The sequence below is a fragment of the Sander lucioperca genome, chromosome 1, assembly GCF_008315115.2.
Source record: "Sander lucioperca isolate FBNREF2018 chromosome 1, SLUC_FBN_1.2, whole genome shotgun sequence".
Taxonomy (NCBI): Eukaryota; Metazoa; Chordata; class Actinopteri; order Perciformes; family Percidae; genus Sander; species Sander lucioperca.
The window spans coordinates 8,861,797-8,886,319 of NC_050173.1; the positions used below are offsets into that span (position 1 = coordinate 8,861,797).

Genomic DNA, 24,523 nt, shown 5'->3' on the forward strand with positions numbered 1-24,523 from the left:
TTGGAGTCATGCTGCAATGATGCACACGTGTGTTTGTGCGTGTGTTTGATACCTTGAACTTGATTTGCTAAAACAGTCTTTGCCTTCTTTTCTGTGCCTATAATAAGAAGAGAAATAGGGTGAGAAGGAAATAGCTGGAAAGACTGCATAGCAACTTTGTTAAACTCTGTGTCTAGTTTAATAAACATCCTCTCCAATAAACATCTTTGAAGGTGTTAGACCCACACACTGTCACAGATGCCTCCGTCCTGTGTATAACCTGCTACAGATGGTGATTGTGACACTAACAATATAACAGAGGCTGGGCTGCTGGATGTCTAGAATTTGATACAGCTGGTCGTCACTTTGTGCTGCTGATGTGAGATTTTGCTGCACTATGGGGTTTTAAACTGCTACTTGCAGTATGTAGGATACTGGATGCATTATAGGCTACGGTTGACATCACATTGGCGGTAAATATGCATCTTTACACACAGCTGGCTGATGGATCTACATGTCTCTGTCCAATCAAACGCATACTGTACGTATGTCCATATGTATGGAGGACTGACAGGAAACTATGACTTCAGCGTTCAGTGATTTCATTTAACGTTAGCATCACAGGGAATGCATTAGCTGATTTTATAGCCAATGTCATATGTCTACAGTGTATAGAAACATCAGGGAGCAATCTACAACAAAACCTACTCTTATTCGTGTTATTCATCTCACTTTATTTCCCTCTGCGGCACAACATAAGTTCACCCCACACTTCCCGCCCTTTGCGACTCAGCCTATCTAAAGCATTAGTTTCCAGTAGATTGATGGCCAGTTTGAAAGAATATAAAGCCATAATGATATAGGTTTAGGATCATTTCAAGGATTGATTTTTTGGAAGCTAAGAGGGTGAAGCCACTTATGTCAATGCTAATGACCATTTCCACTAGCATTTAGGAGAATGCCCCATTATCTAAAAGCTCACATTATGGCAAATATGATTGGGAATGGAAGTTGTGTGCAATCTGAACTCACCTCGGACCACTGATCTGCTCCCTCCAGTGCAGGGCTGGGATCTGAGCAAACACATGTCTGTGGATTCCATTGCAGCTTGATCTCATTTTCTGTTGTTTGAATTTATTTAAATCACTTCAATTGCAATCCATCGCAGAAATCTGGCAGAGGAATTTGATATAACTAGAGAGGAAATAGAACTTGGGATGATCTGCCTCCATTGCTGCACAAAAATACAACTGACCTGAGTCAAAAAGGAGAGAGTTGTGTTATAATTTACTTTGCAGCTTGTTTATCACATTTAGGCTATCGGTGAGTTTGGGTGTTGGAGTTAACAAAGTTATGTATCTCTACAGATTGATCTAGAGAGGTTGCACTCTGCCTGTTCAGATATAACTTCCCAACTCTAATATAAGAGTATAGTTTTCACAGTTCACTTTGCCTGACCTGTCTAAATCTCTGTTTTGTGCTCCCTCTGTGGTTTGCCTTTCTTGATTTTGAAGTTGTTTTCCAGGCCTTTGGTAATCCTGCTTTCAGACATGACATTTTCTTGACATATTGATGGAGATAAAGGGGGGCACGTACTCCAGCAAGGGCAAATGCTTTATGGCTATCAAACACCAGGAAATCATGAATCTAAGGTTCACTTCAACCATCCAAGAGCATGAGGCATTTATAAAGTTTTGATTAAATGTAAATATCTTATTATCATTGTATAATCATCAATTTCAGTGAACATAGATTCACCGCAAAAATGAACCTTTACCTATTCTAACGATGACCTCAGCTTCGCCAGAGTATGCTTCTCTGAGGTTGGAAATCTGCCACATTCAAGGAAGTAATGGCTGAAACACAGACAATGATTTCCTGTACTAGAAGTCCCCCTTCCTCCCCAGCTCTATGTTGTCAGTAAGGAATAATGTTTGTCTCTCTGGGGCTCTGAGGTTTCCTTTGGAGCCCACCCACTGAAGCATGCGTTTCACTCTAGCTATACTGTAGACTGACGGATGAATACAAACTCTACAGGATGGGTTCAAATGGGCCATCAGTTAGACTGACCCTGACAGTCACCTCCCTCTGCTCCAGCCCAGCCTACCCGTTGCCTGATTACATGAACACACCAGCCCCATCTATCAAGCCATTGATTTTCCTGTCGGTCCACTTGTCTGCCTGTAGCTCTCTCCCTCTCCAATAAGGACTTCATTGTTTGTATAGTTGTTTATGGATGTCCCAGGGAGACTGAATATTATGTGCACCAGTGCACTATCCCTGGCTGCCATTCTACGCTGCTTTCCTCTTCATGTCAACATATAACCTAGTCACAACAAAGTCAACCAAAAGCCCAGTTGAGGCCCAAAAAAACATCTATGTTGAAGTGTCCTTTGATCGTTTTACATTTCCTGCTTTCCTAACACAATTATACCTTATTTCCCATGCCTAACCTCTCCATCCACCTTCCAGTGACAGATGCAAGGCTGTTGGTTCTATTGGCTCTGCTGGAGTCCACACTTTATCAGTTCCACCATTCCCCTCACCTGCCAGCATCAGGCCTGCTGCTGCTAACGCACTAAGCCCAGTTGATGGATCACGCCACTCCTTCACAGAACCTCCATGCCCCCCCCCCCGCTCCTGTCATCCATCTCTATACTCTATACACAGATCGGGAGAGGAGGGGCCAAATCAAGAAATATCGCTTCCCTGTGTCATCACTCCTACTCATGAGTTTGTTGCTGTCTCATTTGTTGAGTTTGTTTTTCTGTTGGCTTAAATTTGATGTTCATCATCCCCCTCTCCCTACCCCCTCCTTACCTCTCCTACTCTCTCTCTCACCCACAATCCCTTCCTCTCTCTTCAAGGTTCCTTCTATCAGAAGTCCTCTGAGGCAAAAGACCAGAGTGATTTTGGAAATTCATGTGAGTTTTTTTTATCATTTCATTTTTTTTTTTTTATTTACATTATTTCTACATTAATTCTCATGTCTGTCTCTTATCTTCATTGACAGGTTGTGCACAAGGAATTTGCAGTCACCCATAGTCCCAGATAAATCATTAAAAAACATTTTACCATGTTTTATAAGTGGTATATTTGCACTAAAAACACAAAACGAAACAATAAAACAAGTTTGCCATTTTTCTTTTATGCCCATCTATGTTTCATTATTGTTTTTCTGTTCTTTTACTTGCAGATAACTACCTCAGGGCATTTCCTTTTTGATTTCCGCTCTGTCCTTTCTCATAATGTGTCTCTGCTAGCCAGCTGCCTGTTTACTATTGTCTAACTCAGAGCTGACAATGCCCTTTACCCTGTTGCTTCTCATGAACTGAACCGTGAGCTCAGGCATTGAGTCTGGCAAAGAATTTAACCCACTGTGTCTTTCTCAGTGTATATAATATTCTCTCTCTGTATCTCCCCCTCCCCTTGTAAATCTTTGCATCCTCACAGAGAATGAAGTGCTCAGTAATCCCTTTCATTTCCATTTCTTGTACTTTTCCCTTTCCGACAATGGCGCATGTTCAAAGGGATGTATTAATCTAAGTGATACATGTTAATGCGTACACTTAGCAGGTTGCTGCCTTTATCATCAAAGCGTGAATGGGAGATTGTTCGACTGAGGGGTTATATGTTAAATAACTGCAGGGAAGCTTGGCAGAGGAAGCACAGTGAAATTACATTTTCAGACTTTCATCATTGGCTCCCTGCTCTGTTTTCGATTCGTGTCTTTGCTAGGAGACGGATTAGAGGCCTTACATATACTGTATGAGGATATATCTTGACACTCATCTCTTCAATGTGATGTCTCAGTTAAGGCTGAATAGAAAATGTTAGGCCACACATGTCCTTCCTTGGAAATGAGGGAAATTAAATCTTCCCCTGCCTCTTTAAGAAACCTAAAGAAACTCTACTTTTTTTCTAAATCACTATGTTAATAATGTGAGCGAGAGGGAATGCCCTGGTCAAGCTCATACCCAATTTCCTTTCAATAAAGATTTTCTAAGAGCATGAAATATAATGGATTTTAAACTGACTAAGTTGTAAATGGCGTACTTGTTTAATTAGATTTAAAAACCTATGTATGCATCAAAACATCTAGTCATCATAATGTATTATCACAAGAGAAAAAGAAGCTACGCATTTTTACTCTTGGAGAGCAAAGATGTGCTAAAAAACACGTATGGCTTTCTATTGTCACAAAAACTCTCCCTTCTCTTGCTTTTCTTCCTCTTCTCCTCCTTTGTGCACAAGAACACTAGAAACACAGATTGAGTGCCATCTGCATCCCTGAGACACATGAGGCTAATTTATACAAATGCTTGGATTCATGCATGCCCTGAAAGTGCTGTGTATGGATCTGTGGCTGATGCTGCCATCTACTGGTGCAGATTCTGTGCCATTTACATACTGAAATGATCTGAAAAATAGAAATGTCTCCCTTATCAAAATAATTATTTTCTCATAAAAAAATAATTGTATATGCTTTATATGTCTTATAGGTTTTTGTATAACATCTACAGTGTGTATTCATACGTTGAACAACGCACACATACAGGCTCACACACACCTTCTGGCATTTTGTTACCATCTATATCTATAACATCTAAGAGTTTCTCCCCATTTGTCAACTTGTGACAGTGAAGGACATTCTTTACCAAACACTACAGAGAGTTCAGACTGTCAGTAGACATCCATTTAAAGGTCTGATCGGTAATGAGTGCCTGTCTCAGTCTGCGATTCCAACAGCCACTATATCCATGCCAGCCCCGCTAATCACAGAGGTTTCTCCAGCTGGAAAGTGGACAGAAAGACTTTGCGAGGGAGATAGAGATGAAAGACAAATTGAGAAATGCAAGCTATCTCTAGATCTTATCTGCAGTGTGTAAGAACAAAGACAGAGACCGACTCTGAACTCCAACACAGAGCACAGTAATTTGAAGATAAAAACATCTATATCTCCCGTCTTTGGAACTTTTGATCTTGCTTCTGAGCCTGGTTGTTAGGACAGTGTGTCATTGGGTTGCACTGGAGCAGCCTTCCTTATTAATTGCGTCGTGCACAGAGTTTATCATCATTATATTTATTTTCTTGTTTCTAATTAGCTGTATGGTGCATGGTATACAACCCCCTCTGGCTTCTTATAGGAAATATTAATCTCTTACTTTGTAAAATCACTGGTCATTATTAAAATGGACCCACATGTCATGACTCTTGCATATGTTTAGCAGATTTCTTTGTGAATAAATGATATTTGTTTGCCCTTTACTATATGACAAAAGCCAAAATTGAATGTTAGATGGCAAAGCTGAAAGTATAAAAATACATGAAGTTGTTCTTCACTCTCTACAGTACATGCATCATTATCTTTTAATTTGGCAATTAAGAGTGTCCTATGTTATTAAATCAACAGCCTGATTATTTGCCACAGCGGGCCAGCATTAACCACATTAAAAAAAAAAGACAGGAGATATACTTGCATTTATTTCCCAGTAGATGGTTATTAATATCCGGCTCAATCTTAAAGCAGGATATTAGTCTGCTGATAATGGCTTCATCACAACTGCTGCATGCTGAGAAGGAAAGCTGATGATGTGAACTTATGAGATCTTAAAAGACTATTTTTCTTTCTTTCTTTTGTCTCTCTCCCCCCCACCACCCCTCCTCCTCCAGTGGCCCCCAGTACAGATGATGTAGCTCTGTATGTGGGTATTGTCATAGCGGTGATCATGTGCCTGGTTATCTCTGTCGTCGTGGCACTCTTCATCTACAGGAAGAACCACCGTGACTTTGACTCTGACATCATTGATTCCTCCGCCCTCAATGGAGGCTTCCAGCCAGTCAGCATCAAGACTGCCCGCAAAGGTGAGGCGCAGGATAGATATGTTTGTTTTTGTGTGTGTTTACCTGCATGTATGAGTGAATGTTTGTGTGCACGTGCTTTATGTCTTGTTTTCACATGCATCCATTATTTCTTGTGAGTTAATGATCAGATGGCAGATCAGATTTTTGTGATACTTTTGATAATACAATTGTTTCAACAGTTTAAATACAGATTCCAAAACGTTAGCAAAGTTATGATTTAAAGCAGTAAATATCTGATTAAAGCATTAGTAAACAAGACAACAAATCTGCCCGGTTTTTGGTGCTTGACAGTTGTCGATACTCTGTGCTACAGACACGTTTCAGTAAGAACCAAAAAAAAGTACTGAGTTTCAATACCCTATGCTAGATGGTGCAACTGTGATGTCACACAGTGGGAATCACTTGCATTAGCAACCCATAGCATTAATCTGGTGAGCTATGTTTGGCTCTGGCAGCACATGTTTGTTAGTGATGATGTGAAAATGTGCCCTTTTGACTGTAGATGAGCAGGAAGCTTATGAGAGAAATACAGACAGCATGGTTGTGCAGATTAGGTGATTAAACTATTAAAATGCTTGTCGTTGTGATGGCAGGCCAAACTATGCCCCTTAATTAAGGCATAATAAGGCCAGTCTGCATGTCGCATATTAAACTCTAATTAGATTTGGGCTGGTGACGCACAACTTAAAAGTACGACTGCAGCGGTGAAGACAGTTGCCGTGAGCTGGCACCCACTCTAGGTGTAGCAGGCCCCTTCTTACCCATATCTATGAGGCTGATAACGTCCATTCAATGGAGTGATAACATTCAAAATGGGTGGAGCTGGATGAAAAGACAGCAGGGAAACAGACAAATCAGAGGAATTGTGTTGTAAATAGTAAGTCTGAGATTTTAGAAACAGAAAAAAGAAAAACTGTGTACTTAAAAAACATTGCTGAAACTTTATTTTTCTTTGGACTTGTGCAGGCTTGAGCCATTAATAAAATGTTGTACTAGTTATTGATGTTTTATAAAGCATTACTAATAACACAAACACTAATATAAATCAAATACTACAACTACTGTACTACCACAAAAATATGATAATGACAATCAGTCATTATTCTGGCCATGCCTGTCTTATTTGAAAACTTTTTGTGACTTACATTGACATTTGTATCATGTGTTGTTGGGGGTTGGAGGTAGTGGAGAAGCTGGAGGACAGAGAGCTCCCGCTGCCACCGCTCCACCCACTCAGCCCAGCTATTGAACATTCATCCTTGTACCTACTGGGTAAACTGAGCGTTAGTGATGCCATCTGTTACTCATGAATCACAGCTGTGCCTATAACTTCTCCGACTGAGTAATGTTTCTTGGTGGTGAAGTGGACTTCCCTAATGAGTGAAAAACAAATTAGTGAAGCCAGGCAGCTGATTGCTGCCAACAATTCCGTTCCTTGTGGCTATTTTGGTTTCAAGTTAGTTTCTTACCAGTTGTCCTAGTTGGAAAGAGTATATGATTACCATAAGACTTCTCTTAAGACATTTACTCCTGTTGACCTGGTCACTTTCTTTTCTTTTCCAGCTGATCTCCTAACAGCACCCCCTGACCTGACCTCAGCAGCCGCCATGTACCGCGGCCCCGTCTACGCCCTCCATGATGTGGCTGACAAAATCCCCATGACCAATTCCCCTCTGCTGGACCCTCTTCCCAACCTGAAGATTAAGGTGTACAACTCCTCAGGCTTAGTGACTCCACAGGATGACTTGGGAGGGGAGTTTTCCTCTAAACTGTCACCTAAGCTACCACACTGCCTCCTGGACAACAGTGACAGCACGATGGGCCGTCGCACACAGACGCAGACGTTGCTCCGCACCAGGGATCCATCCTGCACCGCACTGGGCTCCTTCAGCTCCCAGGGGGGACACCTCATTGTGCCCAACTCAGGTTTGACCAGACAATGAGAGAATGTGTTTTCACATTTGTGTCTCCTGATCTGGGATTCAGTACATATTTATATGTTTAACCAGGCAAAAATCTGTTGCGTATTTTAAAATTTGCAACAATAAACATTACAATAAATAAATAAATGAGCTCTCATTCATGAAAGAGGGATCTGCAACTTCAAACAAATTCATACTTTATCTTAAAACTCATTAGCTCTCGTTTGCCTGTTTTGATTAGAGCAGCATGTTTTTCATATACGCAGTGGCTCTCCTTTCAGGTGCTTTATGTGCTCTTCCTGTCATTAGCATTTAGTAAAACTTATGTGCATGTGAGGACATTCGTATATGTGTGTGTGCACATATTATGGAGAATAGATCATCCATTAGCTCTTCCATCTGTGGGGCCAATCGATATACATGGTGAAATACAAAAGAGTACTGGTATGTTTCTAACTTTAAGAGACTGTAAATCTTCAAAAATGCTTACTAAACTGGATTGAAATACTGTATAAATTGTGTTCCAGATGTATGAGATCTGAGCTGCCTCTATTATCCCTTACCACCTTAACCAGGACAACCTTTACGCACACAGACGTAACCTTGAAATAATATGCTAAACCATATGCAACCTATCAGCGTGTTGACTGCTCACAGTATGACAAGGGCTGATGGATACCTAAGGTGTGTGCACTGGAAGTACTGAAGTATACTGTTTCAGGCAGCTTACATTAGCCATGCTGTCCTCACTTCAAACACATGTGGGCTGCTTGTAACATGCCACAGATGCATGTTGACAGGCATAGACAAACTAGCAGAGACATTAAAGGATAAACCGACTTCTCAAGTTTCTTAAGTTTTTCTTTTTTCCGTTTTGATTCCTGTAAAAAACTTCTGAGCTGCTAGTTGGGCTCTGCCACCTCATCATGTTACATAGGCAGAGGCAAAAGAAGGAGCACATTTGATATTTGATCAGTTTGTGTGTCTGGGTAATGAAATATTTTGTGGCACCGTCAGTGTGGCTGTTTGGTATTTTGCATCTTAAAATGCATTTCCCATTTCTTTGAAGCTTTACTGTGAGGAGAGTAGCAGTGTGTGAGACGTTCCCCTGGCAGAGTTGTGATTGCCTAGTAAGAGAAGCTGTCTGTCACCTTTTGAAAAGTTCTGTACAAGGACATGGGAAATCAATGAGCTATCTGAGAAACCCCTACAGAGAGAGAAAGTGTGTGTGTGTGTGTGTGTGTGTGTGTGTGTGTGTGTGTGTGTGTGTGTGTGTGTGTGTGTGTGTGTGTGTGTGTGTGCGCACCACGCATGTGTGGGGCATGGGGGAATGTAGGGGGTAGGGTCCTAAAAAACACATTGGACAGGACATCAAATCAATCTGAGATGGAAAAATGTAAATCATGCTGGCTGCAGCAATATAAGAATGCTATGACGAGTAGAGAGATCATTGATTTTTAGAAATGAAATGTCACGCCATTTCCTGGTGCCATAGGAGAAGGCAATAAAGTGCCATACGTAGTTTTAATATGTGGGGCTGAGGGGAATTGGGATTATTAGGCTACTATACCTCTCTAAGAAAAAAAGTATTATCACTATCCATTGGGGCTTTAATTGCTCTTTACTGGTGCAGTAATATATTATGATATATCCATTATAAGTAAAATGGTTCATATTTTGTGTACATTCTGTATGTAAAAGGTTGAGCATTAAGGACCTTTACATTTCACCATGTAAAAATAGACATGTACAGAGGCTCAGTCCTCAACGCAGGGGCCACAGGTTTGCTTCCGACCTGCAGCTCTTTGCTCCATGGCATTCCCCCTTTCATGTCTAAGCTGTCCTATCCAATAAAGGCCTAAAATGCCAAAAAAATAATATATACATTATGTAATACAAATATGTTTTAATTTTTATGCTGGTCTAATGTCAAAAGAACACTATTAAACACAATCATGACAGCCATTGGCAGCACAAATAGTTGTAAAGACTCCTCTGGTCTACCTGACAACTCACAACTCTTATATATGCCTGTTTTGTTTATGTGTCTGTCTTTTTGTGCTCCCCAGGAGTGAGTCTGCTTATTCCAGCGGGGGCCATTCCTCAGGGCAGAGTGTATGAGATGTATGTGACGGTTCAGAGGAAGGAAAACATGAGGTATGCAGTGCCTCCTGCCACATCAATGCCCCAGAGTTTTGTTTAAATCCTGGCAGCTCCGCCATGTCACACATAACACTGAGACTGCTGTCACTTCGCCACTAAACAGCATTTGTGTGTGTGTGTGTGTGTGTGTGTGTGTGTTATTTTCTGTGCACCTCCAGGCCCTCAGTGGAAGATGGCCAAACAGTGCTGAGCCCTGTGGTGAGCTGTGGGCCCCCCGGGGCCTTGTTGACTCGGCCCCTCATCATCACCATGCACCACTGTGCTGTGTTTGACGGCCAACAGGATTGGCTGATCCAGCTCAAGAGCCAGTCACAGCAGAACCATTGGGAGGTGAGATGTGAGATGAAAACTGTGCAGCAGACTCTTATGTGTATCACCACGGTCCAAGTTTGAAAATGTGCTTCTGGCAGTCATGTAAAGCAGTACAAATTAGTTATGCCATCTAGAATAGTATTAAATCCACACTGCAACTGGTTGGTTGAAAATTCTACTCATCAAAGAACAAAGGGGAAGGTATCAGGAAAAAGAAAATGATGAAATGGCTCCAGACGGGCGGATCTACAGGGGTGGCATAGGGTGGCAAGTGCCACCCTAAAATAAAGCCTTGCCACCCCTGCTGCCACCCCAGTTGGCAGTAACGAATTAAAAGTTATGGCCAATTTGACAATTTATGATCGCGAATCTCCAATGTCCGACTGCAGTGAATGCAGCACGAGATGACGCCAGAGCGGCAAGAGCCTGATTTGTTTGGAAAACTCATTGACATATATAAAATGGACCAACAGACCCCGCTGCTCTGGACGGAGACCAGTGAAGGCCATTAGAAGCACTTTTCCGGTGATGACTGAGCGTTACTGCGCAGCCTCCAACAGAGAGAGAGTCTTCTGGTAGCTGTGCCAAGAGAAATCTCAATCATTCCGAATATTGCAGAGACGGAGAGCGTAGGTATATGTAAGGAGATAACATAGGCACAGGGTAATTATTGATCACTAAAATGATAGTTAACATTAGTAATTAAACTTAAACAGCTAATGTAAGTCGAAACTGCCTGCGAGCTTCTCCTGTACTATACGGTAATTCCTCTACTATGCGACAGTAAGTCGCGTGGTTATGACACAATCGTTAGCCTATTTTTACAAAAACGTCTACTACGGAGCCATAACGTGAGGTACAAGGTAATGGAGCCTTTTATACATTGTCGTGTTTATTTAGAAATAAACAATGGACAAATAGAGTCTTTAAACGCTTCAGATGTAAAGTTATTCGCTGTCAAAGTGGCGCCAAAATGAATGGCAGTCAATGGGATGCTAACGGGAGGTGATGGCTTATTAGCATCAAAATGGCGCCATAGGAGGTTCGTGGTCCGAGGAGAAGCTTACTCCCTTGGGAAAACTGAATGGCGCAAAGCGAGGGAGCCAGGAGTCGTGAGGAAAGGAGACACAGGAGGAAGGAGGTCAAAATGGATTAACTATCTATCAAGAAATGAAATTATAACGAAAGCACAGTGCTAGCATAGTTGCGATGCTGATTTTGAGATGATAAAAATCAGGTTGAAGAACGTTATTTTGCTAACTATACATATAATGTTACTTAGGTCTGACGTTTGTTCTGTGTAAAGTCGGCTACAAAAGCTAATATTGATTCAACGTCTGTCAAGGAAAACATTGTAAAATTACTTTTAATCTTACAGAAATGAAGAGGAAAGGTAGCATATGTAGTTTTTTCTCACCATAGATAAAGGCGAGAGAAATATAAAATGAACAACTGAGCAAGGTAGACGGAGAACATGAGGTGGAAGGAGAGAGAAAAGAGGTGGAAGGAGAGAGAGAAGATGAGGTGGAAGGAGAGAGAGAAGATGAAGATGAGGTGGAAGGAGAGAGAGAAGACGGAGACAAGGTGGAGAGAAAAGGGCAACAGAAAGGTGACAGAGAGAGAATACAAGGCCAAGGCGACCAGGGACAGGAGGAGGTGGGAGAACACCACAGCGGTGAAGATATGGAGGGAGAGCATCACCAAGATGAGGAGGGAGAAAGCGAGAGACAAGATACTGTGCAGGGCTCAGACAGTGAAAGGGAATGGAGAGTGCCTGGGCCATCACCAACGAGCTCCAGTCGAGCTGGTCCACATGGTATGGAAATTGTTGCTGCATATATACTAAGTTACATATGAATAAGAACAACAAATGACAAAGACGGACATTTTTATAAAATTTAAGAGACATTACTTAGACATCAAATAAATATAAAAATTCATGTTTGCTTAAATATGAATAATTAGGGAAAGTTGTCAGTGTGAAAGTGTGATGAGATGGGGAGATGAGTTTTTATATTTCGTGTAGAATGCATTTTAGATCTATTTAAAAAATTAAACAAATTAACCTAAAAATACTCTCCCAGGCTAAAATGTTAGTGTATGTTAACACAGTATGATGGTTATAACTAATCAATGACAGTTCCTAATATTGTACAAATGCTGCCTGCAACGCTGCCTCTCTGACACAGTCAAAAACTGTTTGATTCCCCTCTCACACATCTGCCACTCATCACCTGTGTCTTACCTTAATGCCTTTCCTGTGATAATGCCCCTTATTTCTATCATACTTCTATCTCCTATTAAGTGAGATCACATCGTCTGGTCACTTATTCCTAATATCAACTGTTTCACATGAAACCTCAAATGTAAGACATTGATTGCATGAGATGAAGTTTGTCTGAGTCTGAGTTTGTAAATGGCAGCCTGTGCCCTTTTGTAGTGTGTACATACTATTTCTCATCAAACTGTGATAAAATTCAGTATATATACACGTCTGCCATATGTTGCCACCCCTCAAAAATTCCTGCCCCCCTCTCGCCACCCCATAAATATTTTTCTAGATCCGCCCCTGGCTCCAGATGATAGATAGCCTGGAGCAGGTGAAGGGGATCAACTTCCCCTGCTTTGTTTGTGCAGCTCAGCACTCAGGGCGAACCTCTGTTGCAACCAGGGAACGAGCTGGGACTGTTTTTTCCCCAGACTGTTTTCTTGTACCTTTTATGAATGACTATTTTTGTTTGGGTGTGCCATTGTGTGGGGTGTGTGTGTGTGTTTGTGTTTTTGGAAGCCCTGTGCCTGTAGGCTCCATCATAAACAGTGCTGATGATGATAAGTTGGATTGCTGAGGGCAGCAGTGTGAATGTGTTCTACCTATCCCCTTTCTCCTTCTCTTCCTCACTTTTTCTTTGTCTCTCTCTCTCTCACACACACACACACACACACACATACCACAAATAGATAATTTTTGAGAGAAACTATGCTTCCACCCCATCACAAAAAGCTACTTATTACAAATGGTCCAGTTTTCATCTCTCTCCCAAGAAATTTGTCAGTACACCTCAGATAATAATATAACAGACCCTGATGTAGGCAGTTATTATCGTCTTTTATTTACCTACAAGAGAGCAGTTCTGGCTAAGCTGTCCTTCCATGTGGTTTTTAATGAACTCTCACAGGCAGGGGTTTGCTAAGACCTTTTTTAAAGCTTAAAATATAAAAACGAACCCTAATCATTCATACAGCAGCAGGGCCTAACGTGAGCAGAATGAAAAGCAGTAGAAAGGCAATACAGAACACAAAAATGTATAATTTTCTTAAGAATTTTGGTTTTATGGGCTAATGGCCTAAATTAGTAAGATATAAATTGAGCGTGGGCACTGCTCTTGGGGAGGGTATTTAGGAAAATGTTGAAGCACTAATTGTAGTCCATGCAGGCATACTGTATAAGCCAGTCACATAATGAAACTACAATACTTAGCACCTGCCTATATCTAATATATGGCCCTCTGTCAGCTCATTATTGAGTAGTGGCTTGAATAACACCGCTTTCAGGAAGTCTTTGCACAATATCTACTGCTGATGTGACGATATGACTTATGGAGCAGAGAAAAACTGCCAGGCTGGCCCCACATGCCTTTGTGACATTGATGAATTACTCGGAGGGCAGCCAATAAAGCTCAGTGCGAACAGAGTATTTTTAAGGAGGAAATAACTATTGATCAAGGGTGACACTGGGGGGTCCAAGTGTGTGTGTGTGTGTGTGTGTGTGTGTGTGTGTATACAGACAGTCTGATGCAAAAAAAGTAACCAATTGTCTCAGTGGTCAGTCTGGCTCTTGCTTGTATCCAAATGCGCACACACCTGGAACAATTCCGTATAAGAGCTTGTTATGTAAAAGTTTAGTGACTAATTAACTACAGTTTTCAAAAGACAAGTGAGTGAAACTTGGATCATTCTCCAGCCTGTTTGGTTGAAAAACACCAGTCCATATACCAGTGGCGTAGGCAGAAATGGTATTTTAGGTGGGCCAGTACAAAAGTGAGTGGGCCATTTTCAAAAAGACGTAACAAAAAGGACAAACTTCCAACATATACTGCATTACAACAGCAATGGCAGTACTGTCTACAACATACTCAACCAACAAAACTCAGTCTAAAAAGTTTGTACACAACAATATAGACAAAAACCTGTCGATTTTAACCTTTTCAGGCTGAAATATATTTGCACTGGCAGAACCAGCAGCAGTGGCTCTGCATAGCAGTTATAAAATTAACCATTTTATTTCACAAAGTGGCAACTAAACATGAACCCAAACAGCAGAGAAGGCGTTTACATACTGCATGACATAGAATAGCCTACATCAGACAGAGATTGCACATGTAACATATCCTTTGTGCATTTATAACAGCATTGTTGCTTCAGGACTATGGTCAGATCATGAGCAGCAAATGCCCTACCAGCAGTAAAAGAAAATCAAAGAATGAAAACTTCCAGCCAAGCATTTTTTGAATTATGAAAGATATAATGAAAAGTGCCCATCAAGGCGCCAAATCTTAAACAGTGTATCGAGTCCACGGCAGTGACAGGATCAAAGAAAACTAAAAACTACGTCACTCACAGATAAGTTATCTTCTTATTTAATGTGGGCAAAACACAAACGCGTTTCAGCTAGAAGCCATCATCAGTGTTCACGATTTCTTACTAAATAGGAAGGTTACTAGGTTACTTAAATAATAACGCAAGAAGCATGAAACACGTTTTACTTAATGTTACCTCTGTGAGGGCTAGCACTCAAACAAACTCCTCTCTCTCTGATGGGCTGTCAGCTCCGCTGGGGAAATGTCTGCACATGCTGCAGAAAAGCTTGTCCTTACTTACACTGTATTCCATCCAAGAAAACCCTCCATACCACTTTAAAGAGAAGCCATGGTTGTCGCGGTAACTTTTAACAGTACATTGCTTAACACATCCATGGTAGCTACATTGTCTAAAAAGCCAGCTAGCTAACGTTAGCTGCTGAAGGCAGCCCAGAGAGTCTGCCTGTTGTTACCATAGCAACCACCTACATTCCAAGGCTTCCTAATTGTTTGATCCTTATTCTATAGTTTAAACAGTTTCGTTTTAATCAGAAGAGAAGACACATTAAACACACATAACTAGTTATGTTGCTATTTCTTTTTCTTTACATACATTTGAATATTTTTCATAACAAAACATATTTTGATCAAACTTGGCTTGACGGGCCAGTGAGTTAAGTGGGTGGGCCAGTGCCGCCCTGGCCCATTACTGACTACGCGCCTGCCATATACGCTCATCGAGAGCGGTAACACACTGGTTTATATCTAACATGTGCATCAGTGATTTCGTGTGATTCAAGCCAATTGCTTTTACTTGTGTAGGCATGCGAGGGATCAACTTGTGAATCATAGAACTGTACATGGCTCGCGAAGGATACAAAATGACCAAAAATGTTGGTACACGTTCATTAGCCGCGCACACAGCTGTTGTGTTTACTGTTGCGTTTTGAAATCAGTTTTAACTCTGAATATTGAGGGGGGGAAATAGTTTTTTTTCAGTATTTGGAGGACGTGTGGTCATTATAAGTATTGGGGACAGGGCATGAAATTGGCACCCGCCGACCCGCCAAATGCGGGTAACTTTTGTGATTGGCGGGTGAAACTGTCAATCTACCTGCCACATTGGCGGGTAGCCAATGAGAATTGAGTGATTCAGACTCGTAACTATCGGCAAAGCCCGTCTACGGAAAGCCGTTCCACTCCCTATTAAGCCCCATTGTACCTACTTTGGTTGCAGTTCCACCAGAGTTCCACTGGGGGTGATCACGGTCCAGTGCAAAATGAATGGGACCCTATGGAGCTAGACGGCTAAATTTGTCTCTTTTGCCTGATTGTCGATGAGAAATCTCAGATTTGATTGTAGTTTTTGCAAGTTCAACATGGATTATAGGTCGAAAGTTGAATGAACGAGTACTTATGCTCTTTCGATTTGTTACAGGTTGAGTCATTGTTGCCCATAACACGCTAGCATTCTGCTAATGAATGCTGATTGGTCAGTGAAGGACTGATTACGATCGGAGATCCCGCTTGACGGCATCCGAAGCAGAACCAGAATGCCAGAGTGAATATTTCGGCGTGGTCTTTAAAACATTAGCAAACCTCTTTCTAGCACGTGTATTAACAGGGAGAGTCTAACCTGTCAGCTGTGTTGTCGATGCCTCGAGAGAAAAAAGGAAGCGACTCAAAGCTTGCCGTAAAGCAGAATCTCTGGCCGTATATGTGTATGACGTCATTGACATTTTAAAAGGCTTTTTAGAACAAAAAAGCCACTTTAAAAAAATCTAACACCCAGCAGTGTGTATTTTCTTAGCCTCCCCTTTCAAATGCAACATTCAAATTACTAGACAAAAAATTATATCCTGAGAAAAGTGGATTTTGAGGGGTATAGCTCCATAGAGTCCCATTCATTCTGCACTGGCCTGTGAGCGCCCCCTATTTGGAACTCTGGTGGAACTGCAACCAGTTCAGAAGCCGGAAGTAACGAGAGAGTGGAACTTCTTCCCTTATTAGAAATTCTTTGCTATCGGTAAGCAGGGTACGCCGTTGCTTACGGGCCTGGTCCAATCAGGGGCCCGCATCACTGGAAGACACTGATTGACAGCCGGGGCCCCCTATCGCATTTTCAATACTCACACAATCCCAGCAGTCCCACGTGCAGCCACTGACCAAGCGGGAGTGAGAACGGGTAAAGTTAATTTCCTAGTTTCTGATATGAAGACGAGACGTGTGTGTGACTCGAACATCTCACATTTACCAACAAAACATACAGCGAAAGACCGTGCAAAACATTTCAGACCGTCCTGCCAACATGTATACATTTTAACATCAATGTACGCTGTAACGATTTTTCACTCTAAAGTCAGCGGCTGCTGTTTCAAATTGTCGGCTCTCTGCAGCGGGCGGGGCTGCTCCGTTTCCCCCGCGACTGACGCGCACACACAATCACACACAAACACACACACAGACACACACACAAACACACGCATGCACAGACACACACACAAACGCACACGGTGGATGCAGGAAAAAACGCAGATGAGACGTACAGGATGACCTAAATTGAGGACAGCTACGTTATTGTAAGTGCAATGATAAGTTAAAGTCCAATAAGTACTTTATTAAACCGTATGAATGTGTGTCCCAGGCCAGGATAGGAAATTAACTAACAATGTAAAGATTAACAAGCCACTGACAGTGACAGATATGTTCATATTTGATTCATTCAATACATTCTTATTTTGTGTCTTAAATCCACCAGCCTTTTTCATATTTTACCAACATTTGCAGCATCCTGAGCCTTTTTGGTAAGGTTACTAGAAAATCTAAGCCCAGAGTAATTAATTAATAGTAATAAGTATTATTCTCCCCAAAACAAGTTTCCTTTTTATTTATTTTTTTATTTTTAAGAACTATACAAAAAACATTCATGTGTTATGGTGCGCATTCACCAGTGTTTTGTTGTTGTTGTGGTGTGCGTAGGCTACTCCTGATTTTGTCAGTCATCTCATCTCTTATATCAGTGGCGTAACGAGCAAACACGGCGGGCCCCCCTACTACAGCACGTGATGACGGCGCAATGTCCACCAGTAGGCTACCATCAATAGGACAGGATAGGATCATAGAGACACAGCAATTCCTGTTTTTCACCTTTATGATGCAAAAAAAAAAACTGGCTGGTAAAAAGTCCCTGTGGCAGGTGGATTTGAAAATCCACCTGCCACAGTGGCTGGTGGTCAAAAAAGTTAACTTCATGCCCTGATTGGGGAGAACAGATATCCATATTTAAATCCCGTTCTCTGTGGTGATTACAGTACATGCTTACAATTGATTACATCTCTGACCTGTCAGAAATGCAGATGGTATATCCAAGGTGACGGCAGCTTTCTTTATGAGGCCAGCCTCCATGCTACATGTGTGAAATATTGCTTTATATGACATGCTCTGTCAAAATGTTTATTCATCACGGCAGCAGACATGAGCTCACACACACACACACACACACACACATGCACGCACAGTGTCATTGAAGGGAACAAGGTATTGTGATGATGATGAAGACAGCAGGTCATTTAATGAGGAACATGTGGAGCTTTCTGCTTCAGTAACTTTCTTACAAAGATGTATCCTCCCACGCCTCTAAGAAAGAAAAAAATATCTGCTGCTGAATGCAGTCAAAAATGTGTCTTTATGCATTTTTTGCACCAGCACACATGGATGAAGCAAAAGCTTACTTTTTCCACTTTGTGTTCTAATTATGCTCCAATAAGGAGCCCCAGTGCCATCCCCCAGGAGAAGTTAAACAGCCTTGCTCACAATAAAATACTGTAATTCCTCTTCTATCTCTCATAATAGGCTGAATTAATGCCAATGTGCTGCTCACAGGAGTGTTTGGATTAGAGAGAGAGAGAGAGAGAGAGAGAGAGAGAGAGAGAGAGAGAGGGTGAAAACCTCCTCAGACCAGATGGTCTTAATGAAAGAGAAATATGTCCTGGCATTAGTGCCATTACAGGTGTCAACTACAAATGGTCCGGATACTCAATCTTCTATTACCTGACATAAACAATGGCAGTGTGCCGGACATAAGTAATACACACTTGCTAAGTGTAATATTTTACTGTCAGTTTCAATTAAACAGAATTGAAATGTTCCGTAAAATAATAATAACTTGATAGTTTAAGTACACTGTTTTTGCTTAGGCATTAGATCAATTTAGTCCCCAAAACTTAAACTGAATAAACTTAAATTCTGCTCAGTTTCAAAACATACAAATAAGGGAAACCGTTTTTATGCTTTTGATGTTATGGCTATGCATATTTGGTATACAGGGTATTATTTACAAAAATGTAGGGGTATGTTCAAATGACTCTCTGACTAAGTAAAACTACAAATTGTGCTCAACTTGCTGTGCCTCCATTGAATGGTGAATACATAGAAAATGTATTTTATAGCACTTCAGATTCATAATTTATATGTATGAAAACGCATTCAATTAGATAAGGAAAAACATGATTTTGATAATGTTTCTTGGAGACAAGAAAGCAACAGCTTTTTGTCTGCTATTAATGGCTATACTTACTTGCCAACAAATGAACACATATAAGTCAACTTGAGGGGGACAGAGCCAGAGAGACAGTATTAGAAATGCTTCTTTTGTTCTCATCTTTTATGGTATTTCTTCATGTAATCCCTTGCATATTTCTGTTTTTAGCTTATTATCTCCCACACACCCTCCCGTCACATTTTCTTTCTTCCTGTCCATATATAGGATGTGGTGGTGGTAGGAGAAGAAAATTTCACTACACCGTGCTATATCCAAATGGATGACGAGGCCTGCCACATCCTGACAGAGACACTGGGTACCACCTGCCTAGTGGGCCAATCTCTCAGCGCTGCAACCATCAAGCGCCTCAAACTAGCAATCTTCGGCCCTGTTACCTGCCCCGCCATGGAGTATCACATCAGAGTCTACTGCCTTGATGACACACAGGATGCACTCAAGGTAAATATACAGCAGGTTGCAGTTGTGTGTCCTTTCTTTTGTCCCTGTATTTGCAAAAGGTTATGTAGCAGAAATGAAATGTGTTTGTGAGCATTAATGATGTCTGTGAGTGTCATTTTGACAGAATGGTTATGGTGTGTGTGTAGGCATAGTCAGCGGATGAGCTGTGACAGCCACAGTGAAAAAGCTTTGTGTTGGTGTATCACAATAAGGGAAGACAAGTGCTTGCATTGAAAAAGCATGAAAAGCTGCACCTAGATAGATGTCGCTGCTGCGGCAAAAAAAATCTTTCTTTATATTATCCCTCTACTGTTGTCTCCTTCTGTTTAATACCTTTATCTACCTACATGTAGGAAAGATAAGGAAGGATTATTATACTGAGCAGGGATATTAAACACGGTTATTAAGTTCGGGACTGGGTAATGAGAAGTGATAGTGATCCTGCTGCAATGACACTGAAGTTGGTTTTAGATGACAGGTCCAGATTCAGGTTCATAAAGCCCTGAGAGAAAGTGAAAAATATAATAACATTTCATTTGTAGATTGACATTAGAGATGACATACTACACTGTGACTTTTTATAACATGTTTATGACATATTATACTATGACTTTTTTATGATATTTTTATGAAATTTTTATGACATACTACAATATGAGGTTTTAAATTTATATTATGACTTTTTATGTCATATTATACTGTCTTTTTTATGATTTTTTTATGTCATACTATACAATTATTTTTTACGTCATTACATCACGTTACATTTCATTTAGCAGACACTTTTATCCAAAGTGACTTCTTGCCCAAGGACACTTGATAGACGACCGCTCTACCACCTGAGCCACAGAAGCCCATACTATACTATGAGTTTTTATGACTTTATGTCATACTATACTATGAGTTTTTTTAATGAGTTTTGTATGTCATACTATACTATTTATAGTTTTTAAAGTATTAAGCTTTTTTTCAAAAAATGTTTTACATTGAAGTCAATGGAGCAATCTTCAAATGGTCTTCAGACTTCTTACTTTTTGAAATGCTACTCCTCCCACATAATTTAAACTATTCAGGGGCGACCTCTAGTAGTCTAGAGTCCTTTGCAGCTGCCAGGGTTCGAATCTGACCTGCAAAATTTGCTGCGTGTCATCCCCCATCTCTGTCCTACCTTTCATGTCCATATCCACTGTCACCTTTAAATAAAGGGGAAAAAGCCCCCCAAAAGACTATTTAAAGGTCCCATGACATGGTACTCTTTGGATACTTATATATAGGCCTTAGTGGTCCCCTAATACTGTATCTGAAGTCTCTTTCCCGAAATTCAGCCTTGGTGCAGAATTACAGCCACTAGAGCCAGTCCCACAATGAGCTTTCCTTAGTATGTGCCATTTTTGTGTTTGTAGCTATTGAGGAGGAGAGAGGGGGGGGGCAAGGTGGAGGGTGGGGGTGTGGCCTTGACCAACTGCGACTTTGCTCGTTTGAAAGCCATGATGTCTCTCTCTCATGGGTGGGCCAAATTCTCTGGGCGGGCAAAGCAGAGAAAGGGGAGGTGACCTTGCTCCTTATGACCTCATAAGGAGCAGATTCCAGATCGGCCCATCTGAGCTTTCATTTTCTCAAAGGCAGAGCAGGATACCCAGGGCTCGGTTTGCACCTATCGCCATTTCTAGCCACTGGGGGACCATAGGCAGGCTGGGGGAACCCATGTTAATGTAAAAAAAAAACTCATAAAGTGACATTTTCATGCCATGGGACCTTTTAAAAAAAAATTTAAAAAAAACTTTAAACTATTTACAAAACCTTCAGCTATTAGAAAATGATTTAGCTTTTTGATATCTTTTACTCACTTTTTTCGAGATACTATACTATGACTATATAGTATGACTTTTTTTGACATACTATGCTTTTTATTTATTTTTAGACATACTATACTGTGACTTTTTTTTATTACTTTTATCGACATACTATACTATGACTTTATTCCTCTTTTTTCAACATACTATACTAAGACTTTTTTCGACATACTATACTATGACTTTTTTCCACTTTTTTCGAAGTACTATAATATGACTTTTTTGTCCACTTTTTTAGACACACTATACTATGACTTTTTTTGGAATACAATACTATACTATGACTTTTTTTCGACATACAATACTATACAATGAATTTTTTTCGACATACTATACTATGACTTTTTTTCACTTTTTTCTACACACTATACTATGACTTTTTTCGACATACTAAACTGTGAATTTTTTTCTAATTTTATCGAAGTACTATACTATGACTTTTTTTGACATCCTATACTAGAACTTATTTTGACATACTACATTATGACTATTATTGACGTAGTATACAATGACTTTTTTGACGTACTATACCATGACTTGTTCGACATACTATACTATGACTTTTATCGATATAAAATACTATGACTTAATCACTTTTTTCGAGACATTATATTATGACATGCAGGAGACCGTCACAGGGCGGACTGGTATCCTGGACCTTCTGGAATAAACCTCTATATTTATGCAACTGCTCTAACAATTGAGCTTACCAGCCACAGGCTATACTAAGACTCTTTTGACATGCTACACTGACTTAAATCAACATATATATATATATATATATATATATATATATATATATATATACTATGAATTTTTTCGACATGCTTTATTGACTTTTTTTACATACTATACTATGACTTTTTTCAACATAATAAACTATGACACTTTTTCCACTTTTTTCGACATACTATACAATGACTTCTGACATACTATACTATGACTTTTTTCCACTTTTTTTCGACATACTATACTATGACTTTTTTTCGACATACTGTACTATGACTTTTTTCCACTTTTTCAACATACTATATTATGACTTTTTTGACATACTATACTATTACTTTTTTCTACATACTTTATTTAGACTAGTTTCAATATACTATGACTTTTTAAAACTTTTTTCAACATACTATACTTTCACTTTTTTCCCACTTTTTTTGACATACTATACTATGACTTTTTTCGACGTACTATGTACTACGACTTTTTTCCAACATACTATACTGACTTTTTTTCAACATACTGTGCTGTTACTTTTTTCGAGATACTTTACTATGACTTTTTTCCACTTTTTCTTTTGACATATGATACTATGACTTTTTTGGCATACTATACTATGACTTTTTTCGACATGACTTTTTTCCCACTTTTTTCGACATACTTTACTATGACTGTTTTTCCCCTTTTTTCTACCTTCTGTAATAAACCTCTACATATGTGTGCCTGCTCTACCAATTGAGCTAACAAGCTGCTACACTAACTCATTTCAACATACTATACTATGTCTCCTTTATCACTTTTTTCAACAGGCTTTACTATGACTCTTTTAACATGCTATACTGACTTTTTTCGACACACTATACTATGACTTTTTTCACTTTTTTTGACATACTATAATATGACTTTTATGACTTTTTTCGACAGACTATACTATGACTTTTTTATGACCTTTTCGACATACTTTACTATGACTTTTTTATGACTTTTTTCGAAAAACTATACTATGACTTTTTTCGATATCATATCTATGTACTGACTTTTTTTCAAAATACTGTGCTGTGACTTTTTTCGACATACTATACTATGACTTTTTTCCACATTTTTCAACATCTATACTATAACTTTTTTCCACTCTTTCGACATAGTATACTATGACTTTTTTTCTACTTTTTTCAACATACTATACTATGACTTTTTTTGACATATGACTTCTTTCCACATTTTTCAACATACTATACCATGACTTTTTTTCCACTTTTTTTGACATACTATACTATGACTTTTTCCACTTTTTCGATATACTATACTATGACTTTTTTCGACATACTGTGCTGACTTTTTTGACATATTATACTATGATTTGTTTCCACTTTTTTTCGTAATGCTATACTATGACTTTTTTCCCACTTTTTTCGACATACTATACTATGACTTTTTTTCGACATACTATACTATGACTTTTTTTCTATGTACTTTATTTAGACTATTTTCAATATACTAAGACTTTTTAAAACTTTTTACTCTACCAATTGAGCTAACAAGCTGCTACACTAACTCATTTCTACATACTATACTATGACTCCTTTATCACTTTTTTAACGGGCTTTACTATGACTCTTTTAACATGCTATACTGACTTTTTTCGACACACTATACTATGACTTTTTTCACTTTATTCGGCATACTATACTATAACTTTTTTCGACATACTATACTATGACTTTTTTCGACACACTATTCTATGACTTCTTTTCAATTTTGTCGACTGAACTATCATTGTTTTTATGTTTGTATGATGTTTTAGTGGTTAGGTGCTATATAAATAAAGTTTACTTACTTACTTGCTTACATACTATACTATGACTTTTTTCGACATACTACATACTATGACTTTTTCGACAAACTATACTGTGACTTTTTTTCACTTTTTTCGCCATACTATACTATGACTTTTTTCGACATACTATTCTTTGACTTTTTTATGACTTTTTTCGAAATGCTATTCTGACTTTTTTCGACATACTATACTATGACTTTTTTATGAGTTTTTTCGACATGCTATACTATGACTTTTTTCGACATACTCTTCTATGACTTTTTTCGACATACTCTTCTATGACTTTTTTATGA

The 24,523-nt window shown here is 39.6% G+C and overlaps 1 protein-coding gene and 1 long non-coding RNA gene across 5 annotated transcripts in view; one reads left to right on the forward strand and one right to left on the reverse strand.

Annotated features, from left to right (window-relative positions):
- Nucleotides 1–24,523, forward strand: part of unc5c (unc-5 netrin receptor C) — a 133,929-nt gene that overhangs the window by 90,933 nt on the left and 18,473 nt on the right. For 2 of the 4 annotated variants that reach the window (XR_004898536.1, XM_031277962.2), the window contains exons 8-13: nucleotides 2,847–2,903; nucleotides 5,653–5,844; nucleotides 7,408–7,770; nucleotides 9,836–9,923; nucleotides 10,088–10,259; nucleotides 19,584–19,817. Coding sequence is in view for 3 of the 4 variants with exons in the window: in XM_031277962.2 (XP_031133822.1) it covers nucleotides 2,847–2,903; nucleotides 5,653–5,844; nucleotides 7,408–7,770; nucleotides 9,836–9,923; nucleotides 10,088–10,259; nucleotides 19,584–19,817 (1,106 nt within the window). In the remaining variant the exon portion in view is untranslated. The remainder of the gene's footprint in view (nucleotides 1–2,846; nucleotides 2,904–5,652; nucleotides 5,845–7,407; nucleotides 7,771–9,835; nucleotides 9,924–10,087; nucleotides 10,260–19,583; nucleotides 19,818–24,523) is intronic. The other 2 variants (XM_031277963.2, XM_031277964.2) reach the window with 1 other exon arrangement.
- Nucleotides 5,336–15,545, reverse strand: LOC116035060. Its single transcript, XR_004101261.2, has 3 exons — nucleotides 14,648–15,545; nucleotides 12,910–12,920; nucleotides 5,336–5,346 (listed from the first exon to the last, which is right to left on the reverse strand). It is a non-coding gene; the product is annotated as an uncharacterized LOC116035060 (long non-coding RNA).